This window comes from Mytilus californianus, unplaced genomic scaffold (assembly GCF_021869535.1).
Source record: "Mytilus californianus isolate M0D057914Y unplaced genomic scaffold, xbMytCali1.0.p SCAF_13, whole genome shotgun sequence".
In the NCBI taxonomy this organism is placed as follows: domain Eukaryota; kingdom Metazoa; phylum Mollusca; class Bivalvia; order Mytilida; family Mytilidae; genus Mytilus; species Mytilus californianus.
The window spans coordinates 36,899,427-36,923,892 of NW_026262615.1; the positions used below are offsets into that span (position 1 = coordinate 36,899,427).

At 31.4% G+C, this 24,466-nt stretch overlaps 3 protein-coding genes across 5 annotated transcripts in view; 1 reads left to right on the top strand and 2 right to left on the bottom strand.

Annotated features, from left to right (window-relative positions):
* Nucleotides 1-16,477, bottom strand: part of LOC127723588 (uncharacterized) — a 60,756-nt gene extending 44,279 nt beyond the window's left edge. The window contains exons 1-3 of one of the 3 annotated variants that reach the window (XM_052230263.1): nucleotides 16,332-16,477; nucleotides 14,381-14,428; nucleotides 12,742-12,857 (exon numbers count right to left, since the gene is read on the bottom strand). In XM_052230263.1, coding sequence (XP_052086223.1) covers nucleotides 12,742-12,857; nucleotides 14,381-14,428; nucleotides 16,332-16,368 — 201 coding nt within the window. In that variant the 5' untranslated portion in view covers nucleotides 16,369-16,477. Of the gene's footprint in view, nucleotides 1-12,346; nucleotides 12,432-12,741; nucleotides 12,858-14,380; nucleotides 14,429-16,331 lie in introns of those variants that run through there. The other 2 variants (XM_052230262.1, XM_052230261.1) reach the window with 2 other exon arrangements.
* On the bottom strand, nucleotides 1,940-11,614 carry LOC127723594 (uncharacterized). The gene is made up of 7 exons (XM_052230284.1): nucleotides 11,237-11,614; nucleotides 9,986-10,084; nucleotides 8,353-8,534; nucleotides 7,037-7,064; nucleotides 6,668-6,758; nucleotides 5,245-5,307; nucleotides 1,940-2,245 (listed from the first exon to the last, which is right to left on the bottom strand). Coding segments are annotated over exons 1-6 (408 nt in total). The 5' UTR covers nucleotides 11,243-11,614; the 3' UTR covers nucleotides 1,940-2,245; nucleotides 5,245-5,305.
* Nucleotides 16,478-18,103: 1,626 nt separating the features above from the next.
* On the top strand, nucleotides 18,104-24,102 carry LOC127723593 (collagen alpha-2(VIII) chain-like). The gene is made up of 3 exons (XM_052230283.1): nucleotides 18,104-18,321; nucleotides 22,353-22,418; nucleotides 23,682-24,102. Exons 1-3 carry the CDS (start codon nucleotides 18,147-18,149, stop codon nucleotides 24,068-24,070), a joined length of 630 nt encoding a protein of 209 aa, XP_052086243.1. The 5' UTR covers nucleotides 18,104-18,146; the 3' UTR covers nucleotides 24,071-24,102.
* The last annotated feature ends 364 nt before the right edge of the window (nucleotides 24,103-24,466 follow it).

Sequence of the window (24,466 nt, forward strand, 5' to 3'; positions counted from 1 at the left end):
TCCCTGATCAAATGGCAAAATCAAAAGCTGAAACACATCTAACGAATGGATAACAACTAATTTATACCATTTAGTACATGTAATCATTGGATTACTATTGATTTCTATGTATATAGTTTAAAACAAGACTGATTATTTGTTTATATTTCTTTCCTATATACAATCTATAAAATCATTTACTTTAGAAAATTTATAAATTAGAGGCAACAGTAGTTGTGATTGAGCTTTTGATTTTTTAATTTTATAAAGGACTTTCCGTTTTGAATTTCCCTTGGAGTTCGGTATTTTTGTTATATTAGTTTTTATCGTTGTTTGAAATTCAGGTCATGCATTATCCGCTATACCTTCCTGCGTTGTTGATTTTGTTACCTTGAAAAGCATACTAAAGTACTGCTGGCGATAGTAGACTGTTGAACAACTTCATGTCTAACTTAGAACACTAGTAAACACATTTTAGTCTGAAACGGTCATTTTGGTCTCAGTTCTCAGAAGACTGAACAATAAATATTGTAAAGTCATTTCCAGTGTCAATAGTTGTCAAGGGTACCAGGCTTATAATTAGTTACGCTAGTTTAAATGTTCATACATGGTTGAAGCAAACAACAGTTAAACATTTAATCCATTGAATCTACATCTTTAATTTAATGACTGTAAGGCACCAAATTAGAAGCATAAAATTGAACAAAGGAAATATTTTATTGAAGTAAAAAAAGCTCTATTAGTATATCTGAGAAAAATGTATAATATAAAACCAAATATTTCTAGATATTTGTAATGGTTTGTAAACTCAAGATACAATATGTATAAACACGAAAATTAATATAATTTCTATCAGATAAACATGATAAGTATATACTAGATAATTATAGAATAACTAATTGAAGAATTCAAATAGAGAAATATAATAAACGAGTGATCAAACAACACATTAATTCACGAATGCACGTAGCGCATAAGTTAATCATCGGTGTTGTTCGGTCACGAGTTTAATATTTTTCGATATTTGTATTGTTTAATTAGTTATTCCTTTTATTACATTTGCAAATGCCAGTGTCTATGATATTAAAGTAGAAAATGTAAGGAACTATATTTTTGTTCTACGCATTCACAATTTGTTTCGATCCGACGTAACCGACAACGCCAATTGTTGTATGATGTCAGAGGAGTGAAATAACTACGTTTATTTCACATGTTAAATTATCGGTTCTGATTTCACTGGGAAATCAATGTAATGCACTGCAACCAATGTTATAATGTCAGATAATGATCACGGGTATAAGAAATAAGATATTTTGATTTATAATATTTAAAACAAAAAACAATCTTGCATATAATTGATCGCAAAATAATAAATAATGACTTTGATATATCACATATATCATACAATTAACAAAGGTAATGCATACAATTTTTCATAATAACACCAATTACGAAAAGTTTCAGAGACAAATCACCAGTAAGTCGATTAGTTTGATACTGCTGTGTCCAAAGTTTACAAGAAAAACTTGTTTTCTCTTGAAAATGTCAAACGAACAATGACAGTAGAGTAGAACCGCAAGTAAGGACAAGGAATTATTGTCCAACATTATTATATATATAAGTTTTAAATAAACTTTATTGGGAACAATTAAGTTAAAAATATGTTCTACAATTTCCAGTTTTTCTCTTAAAGATGATAAAAGACAAATAAAGAAGAATAAAACTGCAAGCACGGACAAGAAATCATTGGCCCACATTAATATAATTATTCCTTTCAAATTACTTTTCCATGAAATAAATGAAGCAATTGGAAGTTCTACAATTTCGAGATTTTCATAAATTTTCAATATTTATGACTTTAATCACCACCACATCCACCGCCGCCACCACAACCCCCGCCCCCACGTACCACCACCACATCCTCCACCCCCACCCCCACATCCACCATCGACGCCCCCTTTACCACCACCACCATCACCACCGCCACAACCTCCACCCCCAACGCCACTATCACCAAAGTCTCCTCCAGCACCATCATTACCAGCTTCGAAGTCACCAGTATCGTGTGTATCATACCCGTTATTATTATCATTACCACAATCGTAGTCAATATGATCGATGTCCACGCTTCCACCGTCACCAATGTCACTCCAACTTCCCCAGAATCCACCGTAGGGGGTTGGTCCCCATCCCCATCCCCAACCCCACCCCCAACCTGGTCCATAACCACCAAGCCCATAGCCTATGGCTCCTCCAATGATTACACCTAAAAAATACAGTATGACGGTTTGTCGTACTTCTGATATATTTCTAGGAACATCATTGGTTGAAAGCAAACTCATGGAGACCCTGTATATTTTTGTATTGGATATAAAAAATCAAAACTTTTCGCTTGGATGGGGGAATTGATGTTAAATGATTAAAAATTAATGCAGAAATCACATTTAAGGATAACACATTGTTATTAATATTTTGTTTTGTTTTTGTATAGACCAAAGCAATTAGTTCTAAATATTGAAGACTTGATCAATTTCCTGTGTGACTTGTTTAAATTCTACATATTACGATAGTCGGTAAGATAAATTCTTTACACAGTGTGCTAGTGAACGAATACGATATATACGGTTTCAGTAAATTTCATTTGGGGTGAGAGTAAAGGAGTAGGTTCGAAAAAACCCTAAAATGACCACTATTTCTCGTTAACATTTGAAATTATGATTAATTAACGAATATTACAACAAATCATAGCTAATACAATGACTTTTTGTTTTTTTGTTGAAAATTAGCGCTCTATTACTGACGTCACAAATAGCAAACATGAAAAAATAAGGAAAATGAATACATTTCCATCGATTTCTTGGACAAATACATAGAGCAGAAAGGTTACAATAAACCATTAGATTGTATGGGCGCAGCCATTTTATGAAGATAATATGGTATTCAGAATTAAGAGTATGGCTAATCCTGATTGGTTGATATGTGGGCCTGTTATTTCTCATTAATAGAGACTTCCTGCATTCTGCATTATACTAAAGGCCAAATAAATTATTTTCCTTAGCCCTAACGGAAAGGAGATGTCTTTTCAACGCTAGGATGAGACACGTATTTTTAAGTGCGAAATTGATAGGCATGGGAGATAAGTACAAATCACGTTAAGAAAAAGCAACGCGAACCTATATTTTTTGGACCAAAAAATACTGTCCGAACAACTTTTCTTTAATTCTAGCAAGGTTTCGTTAAAAAATCAAAGTTAAAGTCTTTATCTCGAAAAAGGCTATCATTGTCGCCTATGGGGAAATTAATTGTTTAATCCAATCTAAAGGTCGACAAAAAAGATCTTTTAAGATAATCTTTATATCGACATTTCACATATCTGACATAAATACTTAGTTTGTCGACACCTGCACGCTATGATTGGCAGGCCTTAAAGTGGTTGAAATCAGTACTATTTTGTCAAATTTAAAAAAAACTTTTACTTATCTAGGCTGTAAAAAAAGCACTTCACAATAAATCTTTGACAAAGTTATCTTATTTAACTTTCTCACATAATAATTCATCATCTTTAAACATTGTTTATCCCTAAACATTGAAATTAATAATCGGAGAACCAAATGTGGCCCTTACAGACATGACAAATAACTACCCCATTATATATCGGATTAGGTCACTTTCAAACTGTTTAACTAATGTTCACTATAATTTGTTTTCATACCTATGATATGTTTTTATATTGTTATCAACCCGAATAACGCAGTAGATACATTTGCTGCTATCCGACGGTTTCATTAACCTCGTGAGTGGGCAAGACCATCACCTCAAAGTTCTGAATTATTCGGGTTACACATGTTATATTGCTAAACTAAGTGTCTTTTTATGCCCTAAAACGTTTAAAAGGCAATATTTCATCAGCATTTTATTTGAATTTTCTTGTATTTTGAATTAGTAAGGAAGTCTTGTTTTCAAGGTTAAATTCGTCGTGTTTCAAGGTTAACTTCGGTGTTCTGAAAGTTAATTCAGTCGGTTTTCAAGGTTAACTGAGTCGTGTTTTCAAGACGACCTTTTCTTTTTAAAAATTGATTTCATTACAAATTGGATAATTGTATGCTTTTAAATGCTTGTTTGTATAGAAAAGGAGACGAATGTCTACAGAACAATAAAAAACCCAGGCAAAACTAACCCTATCAACAACAAATAATGAATTAAATGATGAAAATGTTTATGTAAAGCTTGCTTGAATTTCAAACAGTCATATGATACTCATACAATTACACTACAAACTGCTCAGAGTCTGAAAAGGCCATATTTTGTGCTCAATCAAGCACAGATATTACTTGACTAGTCTCGACATTGTCTCGCCAGCACTTAACTGTACTTAACTGTTCTCGACTTTACTTTACTTAATATGTCTGATTCAGTACTTGATGATCCTGGTGTAGTCTGAAATGGTCTCGACCAAGGCTCGACCAGTCTCGATAAGTCTCGACCTGTGTCGACTCAGTCTCCACTAGTCTTGACCAGTTTCGACCTGTCTTGACCTGTCTAGACCTGTCTCGATTAGTCGTGACCTTCAAATTTAGTCTTGACTGGTCTGAATCAGCCCATCTAACTAAATTAGTTAAATATAGATCTAACTAAATTCCAGTTTATTTGGTAGTTCGGTTCATTGCTGCGAAATTAAAGAATTTAATTAATAGGTAAAAAAAAATTGATTAAAATCAGATAGTCTTCTTTATTTATTTCTACTTTTTCAAATCAACTTGGACTTTCATAAATATCTACAGCTTTCTCAATCATAATTTGATCTTACAGAATGCCAGGTTGTATGGTAGTTTGATTTATTGCTGTCATATTTGAGAGCTGTAGAGATTTATGAAAGTCCAAGTTGATCTGAAAAAGTGATAGAAATAAGTAAAGATGACTATCTGAATTTAATCAACTTTTTTACCTGATTCAGACCAGTCAGGACTAAATTTGAAGGTCATGACTATTAGAGACAGGTCGAGACTGGTGGAGCCAGGTTAACACTGGTCAAGCCAGGTCCAGACTGGTCGAGCCTTGGTCGAGACCATTTCAGACTACACCAAGATCATCAAGTACTGTATCAGACTTATTAAGTAAAGTCGAGACCAAAGTCGAATACAGTTAAGTTCTGTCGAGACAATGTCGAGTCTAGTCGAGTAAAATCTGTGCTTGATTTTACTGGTCGAGCACAAATATGGTCTTTTCAGACTCTGAGCAGTTTGAAGTGTTAGTTTATTTTCTTACCAGTTGTAAAGTCTGTGTTGCTTCGTCCCTCTGTATTTTTCGGTTTTTTCCCTTGTGGTTGCTCTGAAATATATCATCAGTACATCATTTAGTACATTACTATTATTTTCTTTCAATAAAGCAGTCATTTGTCACAAAACCTATTGAGACACCGACCATTTATCTTTAGAGGGATGAAGGGGTCATTGGTTCAAAAAATGTCTTAGAATCGTCGATTTTCTTATTTCCCTCTAACTTTAAATGTGGACAACCTAATGTTCTTTAGCTTCAGAAACATTTTTTCATGAAATTTGGAGAATTTATCAAAAAAAAAAAAAAAATAAAAAATAAAACCCATAACATAACGCAAAAGCCTGGTTTCTTACTTGGTGAGTGATGGTACCTACGCAATTGTTTTATAACGCAGAGATTAGTAAGATAACTAGATAACTACCGATTAAATTCACAAAACAGTGTGTGGACGCGCTCAGAATGACCCTGCCTGCAGTAATGATCAAATGTATATTTCTACCAGGGAAATGTACTATCCACATTGTGTGTACATGATTATTACGTGGCAGCACATTCAAAGTATGGACAAAACTGAGGAATGTGTGTGTTTTTAAAATGCGAGAAGTCGGTATATCAAAAAGACGAAAGTGATTATAGAAAATTAAATTCACATTCAAATTCTGAAAAACCTTTGGAAAAGTGGCAAAATCGAATAGCAATAAAACCGAAATCTATTGTAAATTCAAAACCAAATGAGTCTTAAAACCCTGACAAAATCAACCGCTTGACAATATCGACCAAAGGAACGCATTGAAATCAACTGTAATATTCATGACAAAACTCGTCAATTCAATTATCGGTAAATCGCCTTTATAGTAAATGTCAATTCCAGATCAACAGGCATTAGAAAATTGTATGTCAATTTCATTTTTCAAGAAAATGTCTAAGACAATTCAATTATAATCGTTCTTGGTAAATTTATTATCCTGTCAATTGAATTTATATATAATAAATATTCATCTTCCATTCAACAAATACTGTACATTTAAAATCAAATTATTTATCAAATTAACAAGATCCTCTGTTCCTCTTAGCATGAATGATCAGTTCCTCAGAAATTGTTATATCAAGCCGTTGATTTAGTGAGGTTCATGTTGGACAGTCTTTAGTTTTCTGTGTTGTGATTTTATACTGTCTGTCATGGCAGTTTTGTTTTCAACTAGAATTAAGATTGGCATTTCCTTTGGAATCTTTCGCTCTTCTTTAACGTATTTATCATCGGGTTTTGTACATAGTTTTGTTAAATGAAGAATTTCTTATTTTATTTTTATCATTTGTAAATGCATAAAAGTATTTTATTCATAGTAATGCTTAATTGCGTTGATATATATCTGATATTTTTAGTGTCTTCGGTTTTATTTTTGATACTTACATTGCACAACATTTGTAGGTGGAGTTGGTCCAGCCTGATGACTATTGCTTAAATGACGAGGACGCTCAGGCCTAGCAGGAGGCGGCGGCAGCTTTAATTATACAAAATCAATATGAAAGGTTAAATCATTTGTTGGTCGATTTTATCATTTACGAAAAAGTGACAGGGTAAAATTGTTTAAGAAGAAGATGATGATGATGACGATGACGATGACCAAAAAATTAAAAAGCAAGTTAAATTAACCTATCATTTGTTTTGTTGTAAATGCTCTTACGCATTGTTGTAAATTAAGGTTAATATTTGCAGTCGTGAATGTTGCGATAAAACATCACGCTCATTCCTTGAAACACATATTTAATGTGTACCTACCGTTGGTTTGATAGCCTCCAGCCAAGCCCTGTAAGCAATAAAAGAGAAACAGAATATACAGTTTGATTGATTGATTGTTGATTGCTTAACGTCCAGTGGCTACACAGTTTGAGCACCAGATTCTATCTGGCATTTAGCATGTATATGCATCTTGCTACATGTATTCTAATGAAATTGTTTAATAATTTTCAAGTATAAGTTGTCAAAAATCGGCGTAAATCATATTAAATATTAAGTGTTGGTTTTCAACATCACCGAAGAGATACTGACTGCGCCGAGATGCGCATCTGGTACGGTAATTTTCACATTATACAGACTTTCCTAAAAGGGGTGTGATCCTTTTACAATACTGCTGCAATATAGTTTTGAGGGGGATTGCCTGAATTAGGCACTACATCTGTTTTACAGTTGCCATCCCTTATTGGTTGATCGATACGGTTTGTCTTTGGCTCAGCGCAGTGATTCCATGTTTTGAGATGATTTGATACCAGAATGTTCGTCTGATTTGTATTTCTCTCGCAATGCCCTCAGTTTGTGTCTGCTTAGTCAATTTATGAGATTTTAACATCAGTACGCTACCGTTGCATATATATATAATATAACAACCGATGATGACGTTAAATAATCAAAAATTAAATTGAAAATAAGTGATTTTATTTCAGAAAACCTTCCAATTCAAATGTATGCTAACATTAAAAATCTGATATTCCATGAAATTATTATACAATACATGTATTTTGTTTGCTTCATTTTATTACAAAAACTTGTAAACTACCAATTTACTTTAAATAATAATTTGTCATGATTATCATTGTAAAATTGTTGTATTTTGTGTGTATGCTCTTTGAGGGCCCATGATTGGAAAAAAATCTTGAATATTGAACCGTATACAAACAATGTTATGACCTTCGTGTTTGTCGTCTTAAAACATTTTCAGTTCCATGTTTAACAACTTGTTTTCTCTTTCTCAAAGTTGAAATGCTTTAGTTTCGTATATATTTCAAAACATTCACATCTTACAGGTGAACTAAGTTTCAGTTAATTTGATCGCAACTTAATGGGAAACTAACTTCAACAAAAATCGTAACCTGATACAAGAAAAACGAACGGACTGGCCGAAAACATAATGCTTCCTTATATCGTAGTCGGGCAACAAAACAAAACAAAATCAAGTATGTTCAATTATAGGTTATAGGTATGTTGATTTTTATGACAGTTGTTGTCTATTCGTTTGATGTGTATGAGCTTTTGATTTTGTCATTCGTTTTGAGTTTTCCTTGGAGTTCAGTGTTTTTGTGGTTTTACTTTTTACTTACATCATGTCCTCATCATCTGCAGTAAATAAGATCCAGTTCATTTTGATATATTCTTTTTTCGTTCCTTTTTTGAAGATGTCTGGAACACCCATTAAATGTATAACCTGTCTGCCTTTTGGAAGTTGAGGAAATCCAGCTGTATGAAGACACATTGGTCCAACTGCCATGAAATTAGCCACCATCTAAATAAAATGATTAAAGAATAAAACAGTTGATTGGTTAATCTGTGCTTGTCAAGTGGGAAAATATCATGCTTAAACAGCACCGAAAATGAGGGTCAGACAAAACTTATTTAAAAATAGAGAATAATGGGCAAATCGACACTATCGGGCAACAAAATAAAGAATTATGGAAAAAATAGAGAACACATAAATGCAGATCTCTGGACACAGATAAAAATGCTTCAAGACTATAAGAAAATGTGCAAATATACAATTTCGGATAAAAAAATAAAGAATATATACTAGTACATAGTTCATCATGAATAGAAACAAACAAATTCAGCATTCACACTTAACGCATGAAAGATTTTTCATAATACTAAACTAAAATACATTTTTACCCATGATACCACGGAAAGTATATGCAAGTTAGACAGACTCATTTGAGCACAGGTTTAAGTTAGTCTTCCGGAGTGTTTGAAAGGAGTTCGAATTTCCCATCTATGATTAACAAATTTTGATAATATAAGATGTTTGATAATAACGTGTTGTGGTATAATATCTTGTTATGGGTTTTGATTCTCATTTAATGAGTTAGTAAAATGAGGATATCCTTTACACGACGGGTGCCACATATGAAGCAGGATTTGCTTACCCTTCCGAACACCTGAGATCACCCACAGTTTTTGGTGAGGTTCGTGTTGCTTAATCTTTATTTTTCTATGTTGTGTGTTTGTCTTGTTGACTTGTTTTAGCCATGGAGTTGTCAATTTAGTTTCGATTTATGCGTTTGAATGTCCCTCTGGTATCTTTCGCCCTCTTTTACATCCGTATATTTGTATAGTTTGTCAATAACAAATTTGTAAGATAAAAACTATATTTCAAAATTTTCCGATTATATTTAGTTATGAAGGGTTTTATCAGCCTGATGGTGTTTATTTTCAGAAATCAGGCTGTAGTAATTTGAACTGTGAACTTCAACAGTTTCGGTTTTTCAACACTTTTGAATATTCGAGTTTAAACGTTACTTGTAAAGGTAAATCAAGGAAAGCGCTTTAGAATAACATTAATGAAGTGTTGTTTTCATTTTTTGAAGCCTTCAAAAATATTTTATTGCACCACTAGAATTAAATATCCCCATATATGCTACAACAAAGATGCTAAAATTACCTACCTCCCTGTGGTGTTAATTAAATATGAACACTGGGGATTTGATTGTCCAATTATATACTACAAAATGTAACTTCTGAATGTAAAAGGTTGTAATACACATATAAAACAATTAACAAATATACATACTGACATCCGAGACATACCAGAGACCGAGCGGTTATGATTCAATCAAGGACACCCATATGGCCTCTACGCATCTGAATAACGTTATTTTTAACACTTTTTAAAGGTTCAAAAGGTGATCTGACAAAACGTTCTATGTGTCTAATTCAAAATGAATACCTTGAGTTTAATACCACCTTTATGGTGGTAATAGTCGCGGTCCTGGTACCACAAGAGACTACTGTCGTCATATAACACAAAATATCGTGACTTCCATCCGTTGAAAAAGCAACCTTCTGTAGAAGTTAAAACAGCATATATGTTAAAGGAGCATCTGAACAGGCAATATGTATTTCTAATCCGTTATATTTGAATTGTTCCTCTTCTATTGCTATGATTAGACCTTTTATAATTTTCCTCCGACAAAGATTAATAAACTATACGAGGCTTTTTCGAATTTTTGGTTCTCAACGCTCTTCAACTTTGTGCTTTTTGTGGCGTTTAACTTAATGAATCGAGCATCAATAATGAGTGTTTTGTAGACAAACATAATAAAATATCAATGTAAAAAAAGATATCGTCATGTTTTTATTTTCTTTTAAGTACAACTGGTTGTTACGATTTTGTTTGTATCTTGACGGATGTCAAAAGTGAAGCAAGAACTGCTTAATCTTTAGAGCGAACAGTTTTGTTTGTCAATATGTTTGTCATGTGTGAAGTTTTTGTAGACTGATGTTTGTCCTTTTTTCTCCTTACCATTTCTTTGTTATGAGTAACAATGAGCGTGGCCTGTATCGCCCTCCATTGTGTATTTTCTTATTTTTTTGTAAATATTATGATTTTTAAAGATACAATGTGAATAAGTTTATAATATGACAACACTCTCCAACTTATAATGAACGAGTATTGTCATTTTGCTATTTGACTACCAATTCTCATTTATACCCTATAAAATCGATTTTCGTGGAACCTGCAAATCAATTGTGGACAGTTCAAACGTTATCGAAATTACAACTCCTAGTGTTAAACTAAATTGTATATACAAAATAATGCATTCTAATTCCATAGAAGAAGAATTTGATGTTTATACTTTACATACTAATGCTACAACCATGAAATTAAGATTAATATCTAACCCGAGGTTAAAGCTGGTTTTTTTTACACAAAAATTATTTAATTTTGAATGTCTTCTGATTGGCTGAAAGTCTTTTTGTTTTGAAAAACATTTTTGGGATTGTGTCTTCATAGACAGACAAAAATATTACAGTTATTCTTCAATAAAATATGATATTGAAGTGTCTTGCGATTGTTGTCAAACAAACGATTTTACGGAATCTAATGAAACATACATGAAATTTAATCATATGATATTAGTAAACGCACTGAATATATAAGTGGTGTTTTTCATGTGATATAGCAAAACTATAATAATTTCTAATTAAACCTACGTTCATAAATCGTTTAGTAACCAGTCTTCACTACTCATCATGTTGGCTCTATAATACAGTATACATAAATATATATCTAGGTTAGCAATATTCGATGGGTAAAGTAAAGAAGAAGAATTTGAAAATTGAAAATAAAGATCAAGTTAATTCATTCTACTTATTAAATGCTCTAAACATCGCAAAATGAGCTTTTCAGTTTTGTACATGTTGTACAGGGTAACAAAACGATCTGCAATTTATCAGAGGTACTGTAACATGTGTACAAACTAACCTAAAATATCCAAGACTTGTCAGTCGATGTGGGCTTTGTATTAAAATGACTAATCAGTTATTCTCAAACAATAAAATACAGTTTAAATGAACAATTAATGCAAAGATCTAGTTTTGTACCTCCGTATTGTAGTACTATGAAAGTAAAAATAAACATATATTACCTTTTGTTGCTATAATGTTATAAAAGTTTACTGAACAAATATTCGTTTAAAAGTTACACTTTTAATGAAAGCAAATGATAGAATTTACTTACAACTTGCCATGCAAGTATAGTACAAAGTGCGATAGCATGGTAATACAATTGTATAATGCTTTCGAAGTACTAAAAAGTCATTATAAATTTTCAATATTTGAAAGTTAAACATTGTTAAGGTACTTAAAAAGTTCATATGCATAAATAGCTGTGTACCACACACACACATGTATCGTATCATAAATTTTTAGAATTTAAAAGAAAACATAGAATTAAGTTCATCGTCACATATCACGTACTTACTCGAGTGTGCGAGGAACAATTTACTTAAAACTGTTTGCTGTTGTTAGGATTCGTAATGGAAAGCTACTGTCGGTATTTATTTTATTTGTTGTGGAGTTACGGCCAGGTAATTAACCATCAGATTTATGATTGCTGCCTGCTTTATGGACTGTCCATTTAGTCTATTTATCTCTATTCTGTAAACCCCATCCGCACCCTTTCTTAGTGGTTTGATTATTTAAATCGTGTAATATATATTTTGTAAACCTAATATTTTAGTGTATAATATTATATGTTTACTTTGACTGGCAAACCCAGTATTTGTTTTCAAGAACGTGCAATTCTTAAGGTTAATAACTAACTTTTGATGCGTATTGAATTTGGCCCACAGCAATCCATGTTGCTTTTTGTTTTATAAAATCCGGTGTATCAGTCAATCGATAAAAACTGTAAACAACAATTATCATGATCGTGAAGTACGTACATTACAAATACTAGTTTATGTGTAATAACACACAAATATTTCAAAATAAATTATCAAACCATCCCGTGTAATACATGTAGGTTTAAAGATAAAATTCCAAAAATCACAAAATCTCATACCACATCTTAAAATTTATCCCTTCTATTGATTCGAAACAAAAGTGAGTATAAATAAGTTTTACATTTGACTGATAAGTTTAGATACATAAACACAACTGTATGTGATGTTTCATAATTGGAAAAGGATATCCATACAATAGTAAAGGAAAATAACCTTGAGCCTTATACCACCTTTGTGGTGCTCATCGTCGTTTCCATGGTACCACAAAAGACTGCTGTCGCCATATAACTTAAAATAACGGTCTTTCCATCCGTTGCAGAAAAATCCTCCTGTATAATACCAAAATATATAGATAAGACGGGCGTCTACAGAAACGAATTGAAAATGCTTTCTTTAGCATGTCTGCGCCATGTTTTTGTTATATTGTGATTCAACCTTTGCATATACGATTCTGATATCTTTCGTCAGTTACGGAACTTTTATTTGAGATGCAAAAAAACAAAAGGAAAAAGCATTACAATTTATTTTCAGTTTGAATATTCGAAATATATTATGTATATGTTTGCATTTTTGGTTATGCTTTTCTAATTGTGTAATCCTCTTAAACTAAAGGATTGTTTATAGGGATGGCTCAACATGACGCTGATAAAATGGTTGGATGCATAAACACCGATTCAAGTACTTATAACAAAACAGTTATGAAACATTCATGAAATAATAAAAACAAAAACAATCACCGTTTAAAAAAAACTATAAAGACTTAAGGCCATTGGATCAACAAAAAATTGGGAGGTTGATCTCAGATGCTCCGGGATGGTCAACAGATAGTGAAAATCATCATAATCTTATAACGATATGTGAAACTAAAGTGAAAAACAAATTTCAAGACATAGGATAAACAAGAATTATATCGGTAGATATTAAACACACAATTTTAAGCAAGGCGGCCCAAAACAACACCGGAAACTTAAACAAAACCTAAAAGAACCCCTTTAAAACAAAACTATGACCCATCTCAGATACTTTGAAAGGGTATCTTTTAGTCAAATTTATTTATGTAATCTAAAATGTATGAAGATAGATGTAAAACTGGAGCAAACACTGCTTACCTTTTCGATGATGTTTTTTATGTGAGGTTTTGTTAAATATTGTGTTTCTCTGTACTGTTGAAATTAATTGATTTGAGCGTCACTGATGAGTCTTTAGTTGCATGACAAAACGCACGTGTGGCTCTCAATTAAAACTGGTATCTATGATGAGTTCATTGTGAACTTAAATTTGTAATGTTGTCCCTTTTGGTTTAATGTTTTTTATTGCTCCTTGGTTTCGTCTTACTCTTTTGTTATCATCATGTATTGTTTAAATACAAGTTTACAATTATACGTTTATGATCTACTCAAAATTGAGCAAGAAAATGAGGTTTAATGTTTGACCACTTATTTTCTCAGTATGACTGATTGAGTTTCAATTGACTAGTGTTCATTTAATTCACAAGACATCGATCTCCAAGGAAAGGAGTAGGGTGCTATAAAGACTCATATTATCCTTAATGTCCTAAAATTTTAAAGTCTTCTTGTTACTATGTGAATGACTTATTTTTTTAGTTCAACATATCTACTTTCAGGACGGAAAACATTTTGAGTAATATGACGTCATAATGCAGTGTTTTGACGTCACTTCACGTACACAGTAGTTGACTTTCTAAATTTTAACTAATTTTCACTCAATTGTGGACAGTTAAAATGAAACCCCATGGCATGATATTTAATCATATTATTAATCTTCAATGACATTGTTCAACGGTTTGTAAACGTTGTCAGTTCGCGTAACATTAACTACTTATTTAACATACGCTCATAAATAGTTAGGTAACCAGTCTTCATTACTCTACTTGTTGGCTCTATAATAAAAAAATATAAGTTATAGGTTAGCAATTTTCGTATCTTGTTTGTACCATTTACCACCCACCATCTCTTTTCCTTGAATATTATGTCATTGAATGAAACTCTTCACAGAATTTGTACTTACATGAACAAGAGTGGAGTAGGTACCCTTCTGGGCGACATGACACCACCCGCGGTTTTTGGTGGGGTTTATGTTGCTCAGTGTGTTGTTGTCCATGTCGTGTTTTGAAGACTTTTGTTTTGTCATTTCGTCGTCGAGTTACGTTTTTGCCATGGCGTTGTCAGTTTGCCTTCGATTTGTGAGATGAAAAATCTCTTTGATATCTCCCGCTTTTCTTTGATTTATGTGCTAACAACAGCGTAAACATCCGGTTTTCGATTTTTTATTGGCATGTTTGGATAGTTGGTTGTTACTATTGTTTTTCTTTCGCCACATGGCTTGACTTTTCCTCCCATTTTATTCATGGTGACAGTTCAACATACGGCATTTCAAATTTATTATCTAATTTTCTGTCCCTATCCAATATACCCTCATTTTCCAGTGGCAGTCCTAATTTTCCGTTCTGTATTCGGATTGACCCCAATTAAAAGACCTACCTATTTATTGATAATTTGTTTTTTTTTGGAGTCATGAACATGTTTTTTTTACCTTCAAGTTGATGAAGTTTGAAGCCGATTGTCCACATAATGTAAAAGCTATGATATCAATTTAAAAAATCAGATATCACGTCAGTTCTCGTTAGAGTCAGTGTTATTTTTTTACAAAATATAATATACTCGTTCCCATAAAGTAATTTGTATCTACGTTGGTAGTTTTATGAAGCAAAATTGCACAAATTATTTTTCTCTGTCTATAAGTTAAGCATGAGGAATAGACATATTTAGGGTAGAAAAGGCAATTTTTGAATCCATCTTAACTCTAATATATAATATATATATATTATATTATACACGTTGTACATTTTATATCTTTTGATCCTTAACTTTTGTTTTACATTGCCTCCCACCTCCCTATTCAGAAGTATGTCCCTCCGCCAATTATAATAATTTATATGGATGAAGTAACAGAGTTGAATGTACAACCGAAATTATAAGGCGGTGCATATAGTCTAATGTGTCGTGATAACAGGGTGATATTTCCGACAGAGTAATTTTTCACCGATCCTCAACGATTAATTAAATGCACTCTATAACATTTCGTGTTTTGTATTTACGGTTTATTGTTTATTGTGTATAATCGTTACATGATTCTTCGTTTATTAAATGTATTATTTCAATACGTAACTTTTTAAATATCTTGTAAATATTCCTAAAAGAAATGATATTTATTTAAGAATTGAATGCTTCTTTTTGTAAAATTATTGGGGTGCAAAAGCGTTGACCGAAGTACATTTTGTATGAAGCGCGGAAGCGCTTCATTCTAAAAATGTGCGCACGATCCCTATAAAATTACTAAAAGAAGCTTTCAATACTTATAATTACATTTTTTTGCTGAGATCATAAAAACACGATTTCTATCAAGTGAATCTTTTATTTACATGTGCACTTTATTGTGGAAGCTCGTGTCAGCATTCAATGTTACATTTCATTTTGAAATGAAGGTGAATTTCAGAATGACGCGAGATTGCTGTTACCCAATCAAAATAACGTATTATAATGGAACATACATGTAATGTAATTATTCACACAACTGTTGCAAATATATTATTTTAATTACAACTAAATCGGGAAAGAGTTTGATTGTCACATACATCACAAAATACGAATGTTCCACATAATGATGAGTGGATTATTTTCGAACATTGGTTTTTCATATATTTAAGGTATTTGTATACTCCGATTGTAGTCCGGACTTTTGTTTTAGACATATGTAGTTCTAAAAGTTAATATTGAATTTACCTTTAATGCTCATTGGAGTTGGATCACAACACTCCATGGCTTGTGTATAAAATCAAGTGTAGCAAACGAGCATTAAATGAATTGTAAACACCAATTAGGAAGAACATATAAAATAAAATGCGTATTAAATAAGCCACAAGTATTTAAGCACAAAATAAGAGACGATCACGTGTTCGTTGAAAAACGTATAACAAAAATATGGAACTCTTAGGGGAATTCAAAAAGGGGAAGTCCATAAAAACTGACAAAATCAAATGTTGTCAATCAACAGACGAGTGAAAAACAACGGTTATATTTTTGATAAGGTACAGGCATTTTCCAAAGAAAATGAAAATATATTTCAAAAATGTTAAAAATAGGATACCAGAAAAGAAGAATGAACGAATTAAATGATAATTACTCAACACGAGAGGATTTTAACATAGTCGAGTAGAGATAGGGAATAATATCGAATAGAGGAAGTATACACATTTATAGTCAACAATAATCATGACGTACATTTAAAATAAATTGCGTATTAAATAAGACACAATAAATTCCAAACAAATTATGATACAATGACGTGTTAGTTAAAATATATATTTCAAAATATTGAAATTTGATAATAAAAACAAAATAATGAAAGGATTACTAATCAATATGACAGAATTTTAACATGTTCGAGTAGAATAGTATCGACTGTAAGGAGTGTACACAATTATAATAAACAACAATCATGAATTACATTAAAAATAAGGTGCGTATCAAATAAGACACAATTATGAAACACAAAATATGATAAGATAATATGTTAGTTAAAAATATATATTTCAAAATACCAAAATCTGATGATAAAACAAAATATTGAAATTTGATAATAAAAACAAAATGATGAAAGGATAACTGATCAATATGACAGAATTTTAACATGGTCGAGTAGAAATAGTGAATATTATCGACTATAAAGAGTGTACACAATTATAATAAACGACAATCATGAATAACATTACAAATAAAGTACTTATCAAATAAGACACAAGTATTTAAACACAAAATATGATACGATGACGTATTAGTTAAATTTTTTTTTCTTCAATTTATTATTATTAAGGCAACATGATTTAGCAATATTGATTGATAGAGGTAATCCAAAAACTGTAAACAAAAATGTCATCAACACAACTACACGGCACCAATCTCGTGATCGTATATTGAAGAATGCGTTGTGTATATACCAGTCTTGGGACAAAATTTCCCTCGCCTAGCGGCTCGAGAAATTTCACAGTCCCTTGACTGGTATTTTTCGTAAATACCCCTCCATAACATGATATATCTGTTCAAAAACCTACTGAATAAAAAATATCGAGGGATGATTATTTAAAAAAAGTTAATGAGCAATTTAATTAACATGATTAGTCAAAGGCTATCAATAGGATAATGTCATAGTACATTTCATCAGCATTGACAGTTGAATACAAAGATCTTCATCCCGTAGATCATTTAAGCAAAAGATTTCATTTTTGACATTCTACAACTGAAATTATGCTGGAATTTTTGGTTGCAACTGGTGGTCAAAACTGTATGGTATAATTCAATAAATTAGAATTTTGAGTTGTTAAGAAACACAATTAATCTTTTGAACGTCTGCAGTTTCCGAAAAAATATATTTGAAGAAGTCTGTTTAAAAGTATAAAATGTGCATAAAAATCATTTATTTTCCATTAACATGATTAAACTATCATTTCATATTTCCATGTAACAAGTAAATAAATACATATTTTAGATTGTGTAACGTATGTTTATGCAAAAAACACGCAATATCATCATTATAAATCGATGATGAAGGAAACATTTATCAAAATTCCAGAAGAACTGGTTCACTTTACAGTTCCTTTGACACAGCTGTATGTAAACAACATGATGAATTTACAAGTAACTATATTTAGTATCTGCATGGTGTTGACTCTAATGCTACATGATGAAGTGAAAGCTGAATCATGCACTACACTTGGTAAGTGTTGATATTTACAGCAAAATCAAGCAATCTTATCCAATTATCTTGAAATTGTTAAGATTGGTTTTAATTCATCTTTAGTAGTACAATGTAGTACTAGTTATTGTTGAAACTAAAATCGATAGTGTGTTAACCGTATAGATAAAATCACCTGGATCAAGATGTTTACTGTTAATTAAAAAAAAAAAAAAACTATGTTTGCATTTATCATCTAACAATGGAAACAAATAAAAATTAATTATTGCAATTTCAAGAAATGCTGCATACAAAACATAAAGTACCAATCTTTATTTTTGCAGTAATAAAAATATCGTAAAATTTTCTGAATTTACAGCACTTTCGATATGGACATGGCTTACTAAAATTCAGAAATTATTATAAAAAAGTTCTAACTCCATGGAGCAGATTTTAGCAAAGATGGATTCGGATAGTCTTTTGAGATACCTCTTAGTTTGAATATTTCTTCTTTCAAAGATATACTCTTGGCTTAAATTGTTTTTGTTTGAGAGTCCTTGATTAAGATAAATCGAGAAAAGCGCTTCGGACCAATGAGCAAGGTAAAATGTAAACAACTACATGTCATTGTGAGGCCTTTAGAAATGAACAATGTTTTGTAATAAGTTAAAATAAGAAGAATCTATTTGATAAGACTTGATATAACTTGCACCAAAGCGACCAATAAAAAAAAAATGAAAAAATATGTATGAATGATTAGGTTATATTATTGAACACTATAGGTTGCATTTCTGTAAATATGGACAATGCAATTTCCCATAGGAACTCCTTTTACGGCTAAAACTGTACAACTTTTACTATGAAGTTTTGAAAAAAAATTATATCCTAGAATGGAAAGATCATATGCACTACTATTTTTTTCAAAGGTCAAAATATAGGGCTGTGCGGCATATTTTCAACGTTTATATGCCCCGAACTTCTAAGAGTTTAAACTAACACTAAATTTCTTAACTACACCTACCTTGACTGTAGGATTACCACAGATTTCAATATAAACAATATGCATATGTATATTTACTGGTAACATTCCCAAGTTATGTCTCTAAGAGATGAAACATAGAACTCATAACTGGGAACCAGTACGTAAACAAAATAATTATCTATGAATATTCTATACCTCGCCAAAAGAGGTGTGGTTTGAGAAATAGCTGTATTTACAAAGTGCAACCTATACAAACATTTATTCAAATAGAAAACTCTCAAAAACACTTTTTCTCACATTAATACTTATTTATCAGAATTACAGCCTTAAAGAAATCACTGCATACACTCTAAGTTTTCTTTTACTGCACATTGTATACCCCCTCCCCTGTTTCAGTTTTTTAAAGAATTTGAAAACAAGTCTTTAATTATTGCCAGCTTACCCTATTTGCATGTTTTCTGACATGAAATGCCTAGAACCTGTTTAAAACTGTTCTGATAACAAATTGAAAGCATTTCAGAATACTGTAAATGTAATGTTTAGCAGTCAATCATTCCAACATTCAAGATTATATAAATTATCCAATCCTGCTTCTGTCTCCAGTCCACATCTTACTGTATGCCTATTTATCAATGAAAGTTCATAATTTCTGCCTCAAGTAGTCAGTTTAGAATTCTTGTCTCAACGGTATCATCTCTAAGTATATATCTGACATAATTTAGCTAATATATGAACTAGAAGTGTTAAAATAAATCCATATTTGCAATAGTTGTATGTATGCAGATACCAGTCTGATGTATAAATTCACTTAAAGTTTTATAGAAATGACTGCTAACATCGGATTTTTGCATAACTTCCAAGCACAGTTATTGTTTTCTATATAAAAACCTTTACAATTATAAAATCATAGCATTTACAAGTTAAATTATTTGTTTTATGACCCAGGGGGTAGGCAATTTTCTCTGTTTTTTGCCCCTGGGGCCTCAAATTTCCTAAATTATTCTGCTGTTTCTAGCAATATGGGGTATTTAGTACATATTCAGGATAGAACAAACTATTGTAAGTTTTTTTGAGATATTTTAGTATTTCTAGCTTGTATTTTTTATGCCGCGGTGACAAAAAAGCAGATTTAGGTGTTACGGCTTACTTTTGGGTTATCGACAGGACAAAAACACCCCACCAATAATATTCAGGAAGGATCTATGAGTTTCAATGACTGCGAAGAGTAAAAATAAGCACTTCTAAACAATTTCACTTACAATTATGCATATTTTATGAATTTATTTTGCATTCAGGGCTATAAGTAAACTATGCATACTGTAAACTGTGAATTTATGCTGAGTCATCATAGTTAAGGCCCAGGATTTTCTCAATCTTCATGAAATATTTATAAAACGTCATATTTGAGTTAATTTTATTAAAATCTGTGAGATAAACCAAACTTGGTTAAATTCTGTATGTTCTTTTTTTTCACCCAATATAGGTTGCATTTCTGTAAATATGGACAATGCAATTTCCCATAGGAACTCCTTTTACGGCTAAAACTGTACCACTTTTACTATGAAGTTTTGAAAAAAATTATATCCTAGAATGGAAAGATCATATGCACTACTTTTTTTTTCAAAGGTCAAAATATAGGGCTGTGCGGCATATTTTCAACGTTTATATGCCCCGAACTTCTAAGAGTTTAAACTAACACTAAATTCTTAACTACACCTACCTTGACTGTAGGATTACCACAGATTTCAATATAAACAATATGCATATGTATATTTACTGGTAACATTCCCAAGTTATGTCTCTAAGAGATGAAACATAGAGATCATAACTGGGAACCAGTACGTAAACAAAATTAATTATCTATGAATATTCTATACCTCCCCAAAAGAGGTGTGGTTTGAGAAATAGCTGTATTTACACAGTGCAACCTATAATGAAAAACTACAAACTTATCACATTATGAATTATTTTGAGCCGAAAGTGAAGACATACCCTTAAAAAATTACTTATGTACTGTGTCATTGGTCGATATATCATATTTACAATACTGTTTACCAAAGAATTTTCAAAATCTTACTAATTACTAAATTCATTCAATTAAAGGGTAATATCATTTATAATATACAACCAAATGCAACGGCTTAGTATGCTTATTAAAAAAATAAAGAAAAAAACATCCTGGGGAAAACGATGCATGCTTTAATTATTATATTTTTTGTCATTGTCTTGTAGTTAACGTTATATATATATATATATATATATTTATATATATATATATGTTCATATCCGGATAAAGCTAGCCAACCTTAAGCTACAGTGAAAGTTTCTGGTCAATTCAAATCTAAATTCAAGGTTTTACCCACCATTTTCTTCGGAAAATGCATTTATCAGGTCTGAAATATGACAGTGTTTTCTACTCTTTCCGTTGGTTTACAACGTTAGATTTGCTAGTCTTTAAGGACTTCTCCTTTCAAGATTTTGCCTTCAGTTTTGTGTTTTTATTAGACTTTTTTAAATATGTTTTATGAAGTTGTGATATGACGATAATGTTTTAAATCTTGTGGAGAGTTGTCTCATTGGCAATCAAACCACATCTTCTTATCTTTATATTGGCAACATTTTACATAGACATATGAATAGGATGGTTAGTTCTATTTACAAAAAAAAAAAAAAAAATGCAATGCTGAGGAAAAAGCATGTGGAAAGTATGTCATATAAAACAGAAAACAAATAATAAATGGCAAAATCTAGTGGTCACTGAATGGTAATCAGCTATCAACTCAACAATTTATTAAAATTGGAGTTGGGGAGATTGCTATCTATACTAAGGAAAATGATATAGACACTGTTATCTATACTAAGGAAAATGTTATATACAGAACATGGAAATATACGGAAATTCAAAATTTCAAAATGGCAAAATCTTAAAACAACTCCATAACGGAAGGTACACACCCACCCGCATGTCCTACATCACAAGAATATAAACTGATTTTGAACTCCATCCAATCAAGCCCAAAACAACAAAATGCTGTGGAGGGTGGTATTATATCTTCAACATAACTCAAGTGTATTTGTCTCTCATTTTCAGAAAGGAAGATAGTTCACAACTTACGGAATATGATGATTCCCATTAAATGTGGATCTCAAACAATGGGTAAATAGTACATGTTTCACATACTTTTATTTAAATTAATTCTGAATGAGAGTCAACGCTAAGAACATAACGTCAGTATTATTTTTCAAATTATCAGAAGGAGCTTCAAAGACATTAAGGTTTAGTTTAATCAATTAATATATGTATATTATTGCAGATGACTTCTATCTATCACTCCGACATGAAGTGCATGGACAGGGAGTTCCTTGATTCCCAAATATCTATTCTTCTCCCTTTCCCGCCCAATACTCTCCCTTGACAAAAATCTATCAAATAGCTTACCAGAATACATATATTTTTATTCCCCATCTTCCCCATTTCCCACCCCTGACTCCCGCTTTCTTTCCGACCTTCATTATAAGGTTTCCTTATCACTGTCCACCACTCCTTCATGTATGGTAGCTACAGTGATTTGAAATAAAAACAAGGTGCCACAGAATGACCACAATACACTCTGGATTTTTGTTCCATTTTTTGGCAAAAGTGCATGGGTGGCATCCTGAAATGAAATTAGTTTTCTTGAGACATGGACATTATTTTAAATAACACTATCTTCTATCAAACATATTTTTGTATTTTTATGAAATATTGTTTTGAACCCTTTTGGATTTACCTCTCTTAATTTGTTTCAGGATTTGATCATTGATATTTGATGTGATCTTTGTTTATATATGATTGAAAGATATCCAAATCTTTTGTGGTTTTTTATTATTCTATTAATTTTCAAGTAAAACATTTATCTGAACAGAACGGTTGGTTTAGCGTACGAAAATAATGGTGTTTTTTTTAGAAATTAAAGCTTTTCCTACTTATTTTTGTCAAGTTTGAATGTTTATGATAAATCAAATGTGATATGGGTTACACTTAAATTTTACAGCAACAATGACAAAAATAATCAAATGATCGAGAGCAACATACAGTGTTCAATAATTAAATATTCAGAAGTATATACATTATATATGTCAAGCTCTTTATCACCAACAGTCATTGTGAAATATTAAACTGTGGCAATCACATCACAGATTTTACAAAATAGTTGTAACTGTTCTCAATTTCACGAAATTTCATTGTTATTTGCATTTATTCGTCTCGTTTCCAATTACCACTTAAAGCAACTTCTATTTCTAGTAACCAATGCATAAAATGCTTTTGAACAGGGCTAGTACTGTCAGAGCACATAATTTTATTCATAGAAGTTAAAGTTTTTTCAATTAAAACTTTATTCCATATTTCAAAATTAACAACAATTTTAATTATTCATAGGTGTAAGTGATGAAAAAGACAGGCCAGCTTTTACAGCAACACTGAAAAGTCATTTAAGTCTTTCTAATGGTGCTGCAATTACATTTGACACAGTAATTTTGAACCGTGGTGGAGGATATAATCCGAAGACAGGAATATTTACAGCAAAAAAGAAAGGATTATATCAAATCTCTGCGACAGTCATGTTACGTGATGGAATTTTTTACATTACTAAAAATGAAATTAAAATCTTGAGCTTGTATGGTCCAAGTCTCCATGGCGCATCTGAAACTGCAAACCCTGTGCTAGAACTTGAAAAAGGAGATAATGTTTCTGTGAAAAGCTATGGTTCACAAAAAATAAATGGTGATTATTATTCCTATTTTTCAGCAGTATATATATCTGAGTGATATATTTTAAGGAATACAAATTAAATAAAGAAATAAAGAAATACAATTTTTTTTTGTTATGACAAAATTACTACTATCAATTGCATATTGATTGCTAAATCATTATTTTTGTTGTTGAGACTATTCCACTTGTCATTGAACAATGTTGAAGTTTGCTGACAGTAAGGATTTTCCATTTTTCTGAAAAGAAAACTAATAACACATGTAGTTCCAGATCATTTTTGAATTCGAGTTGCTTTTAACACTTTTGAATGATAATCCCAATACATGATTAAATTAATAAAAATAATACTATAATAAATTATTGAAATAGAAAAGGAATTCGACAGAACCACGTTGTTAAAATAAAACAAGTGTGCCTAAACTCACACGTGTAATAGATCTATAACCAAAATT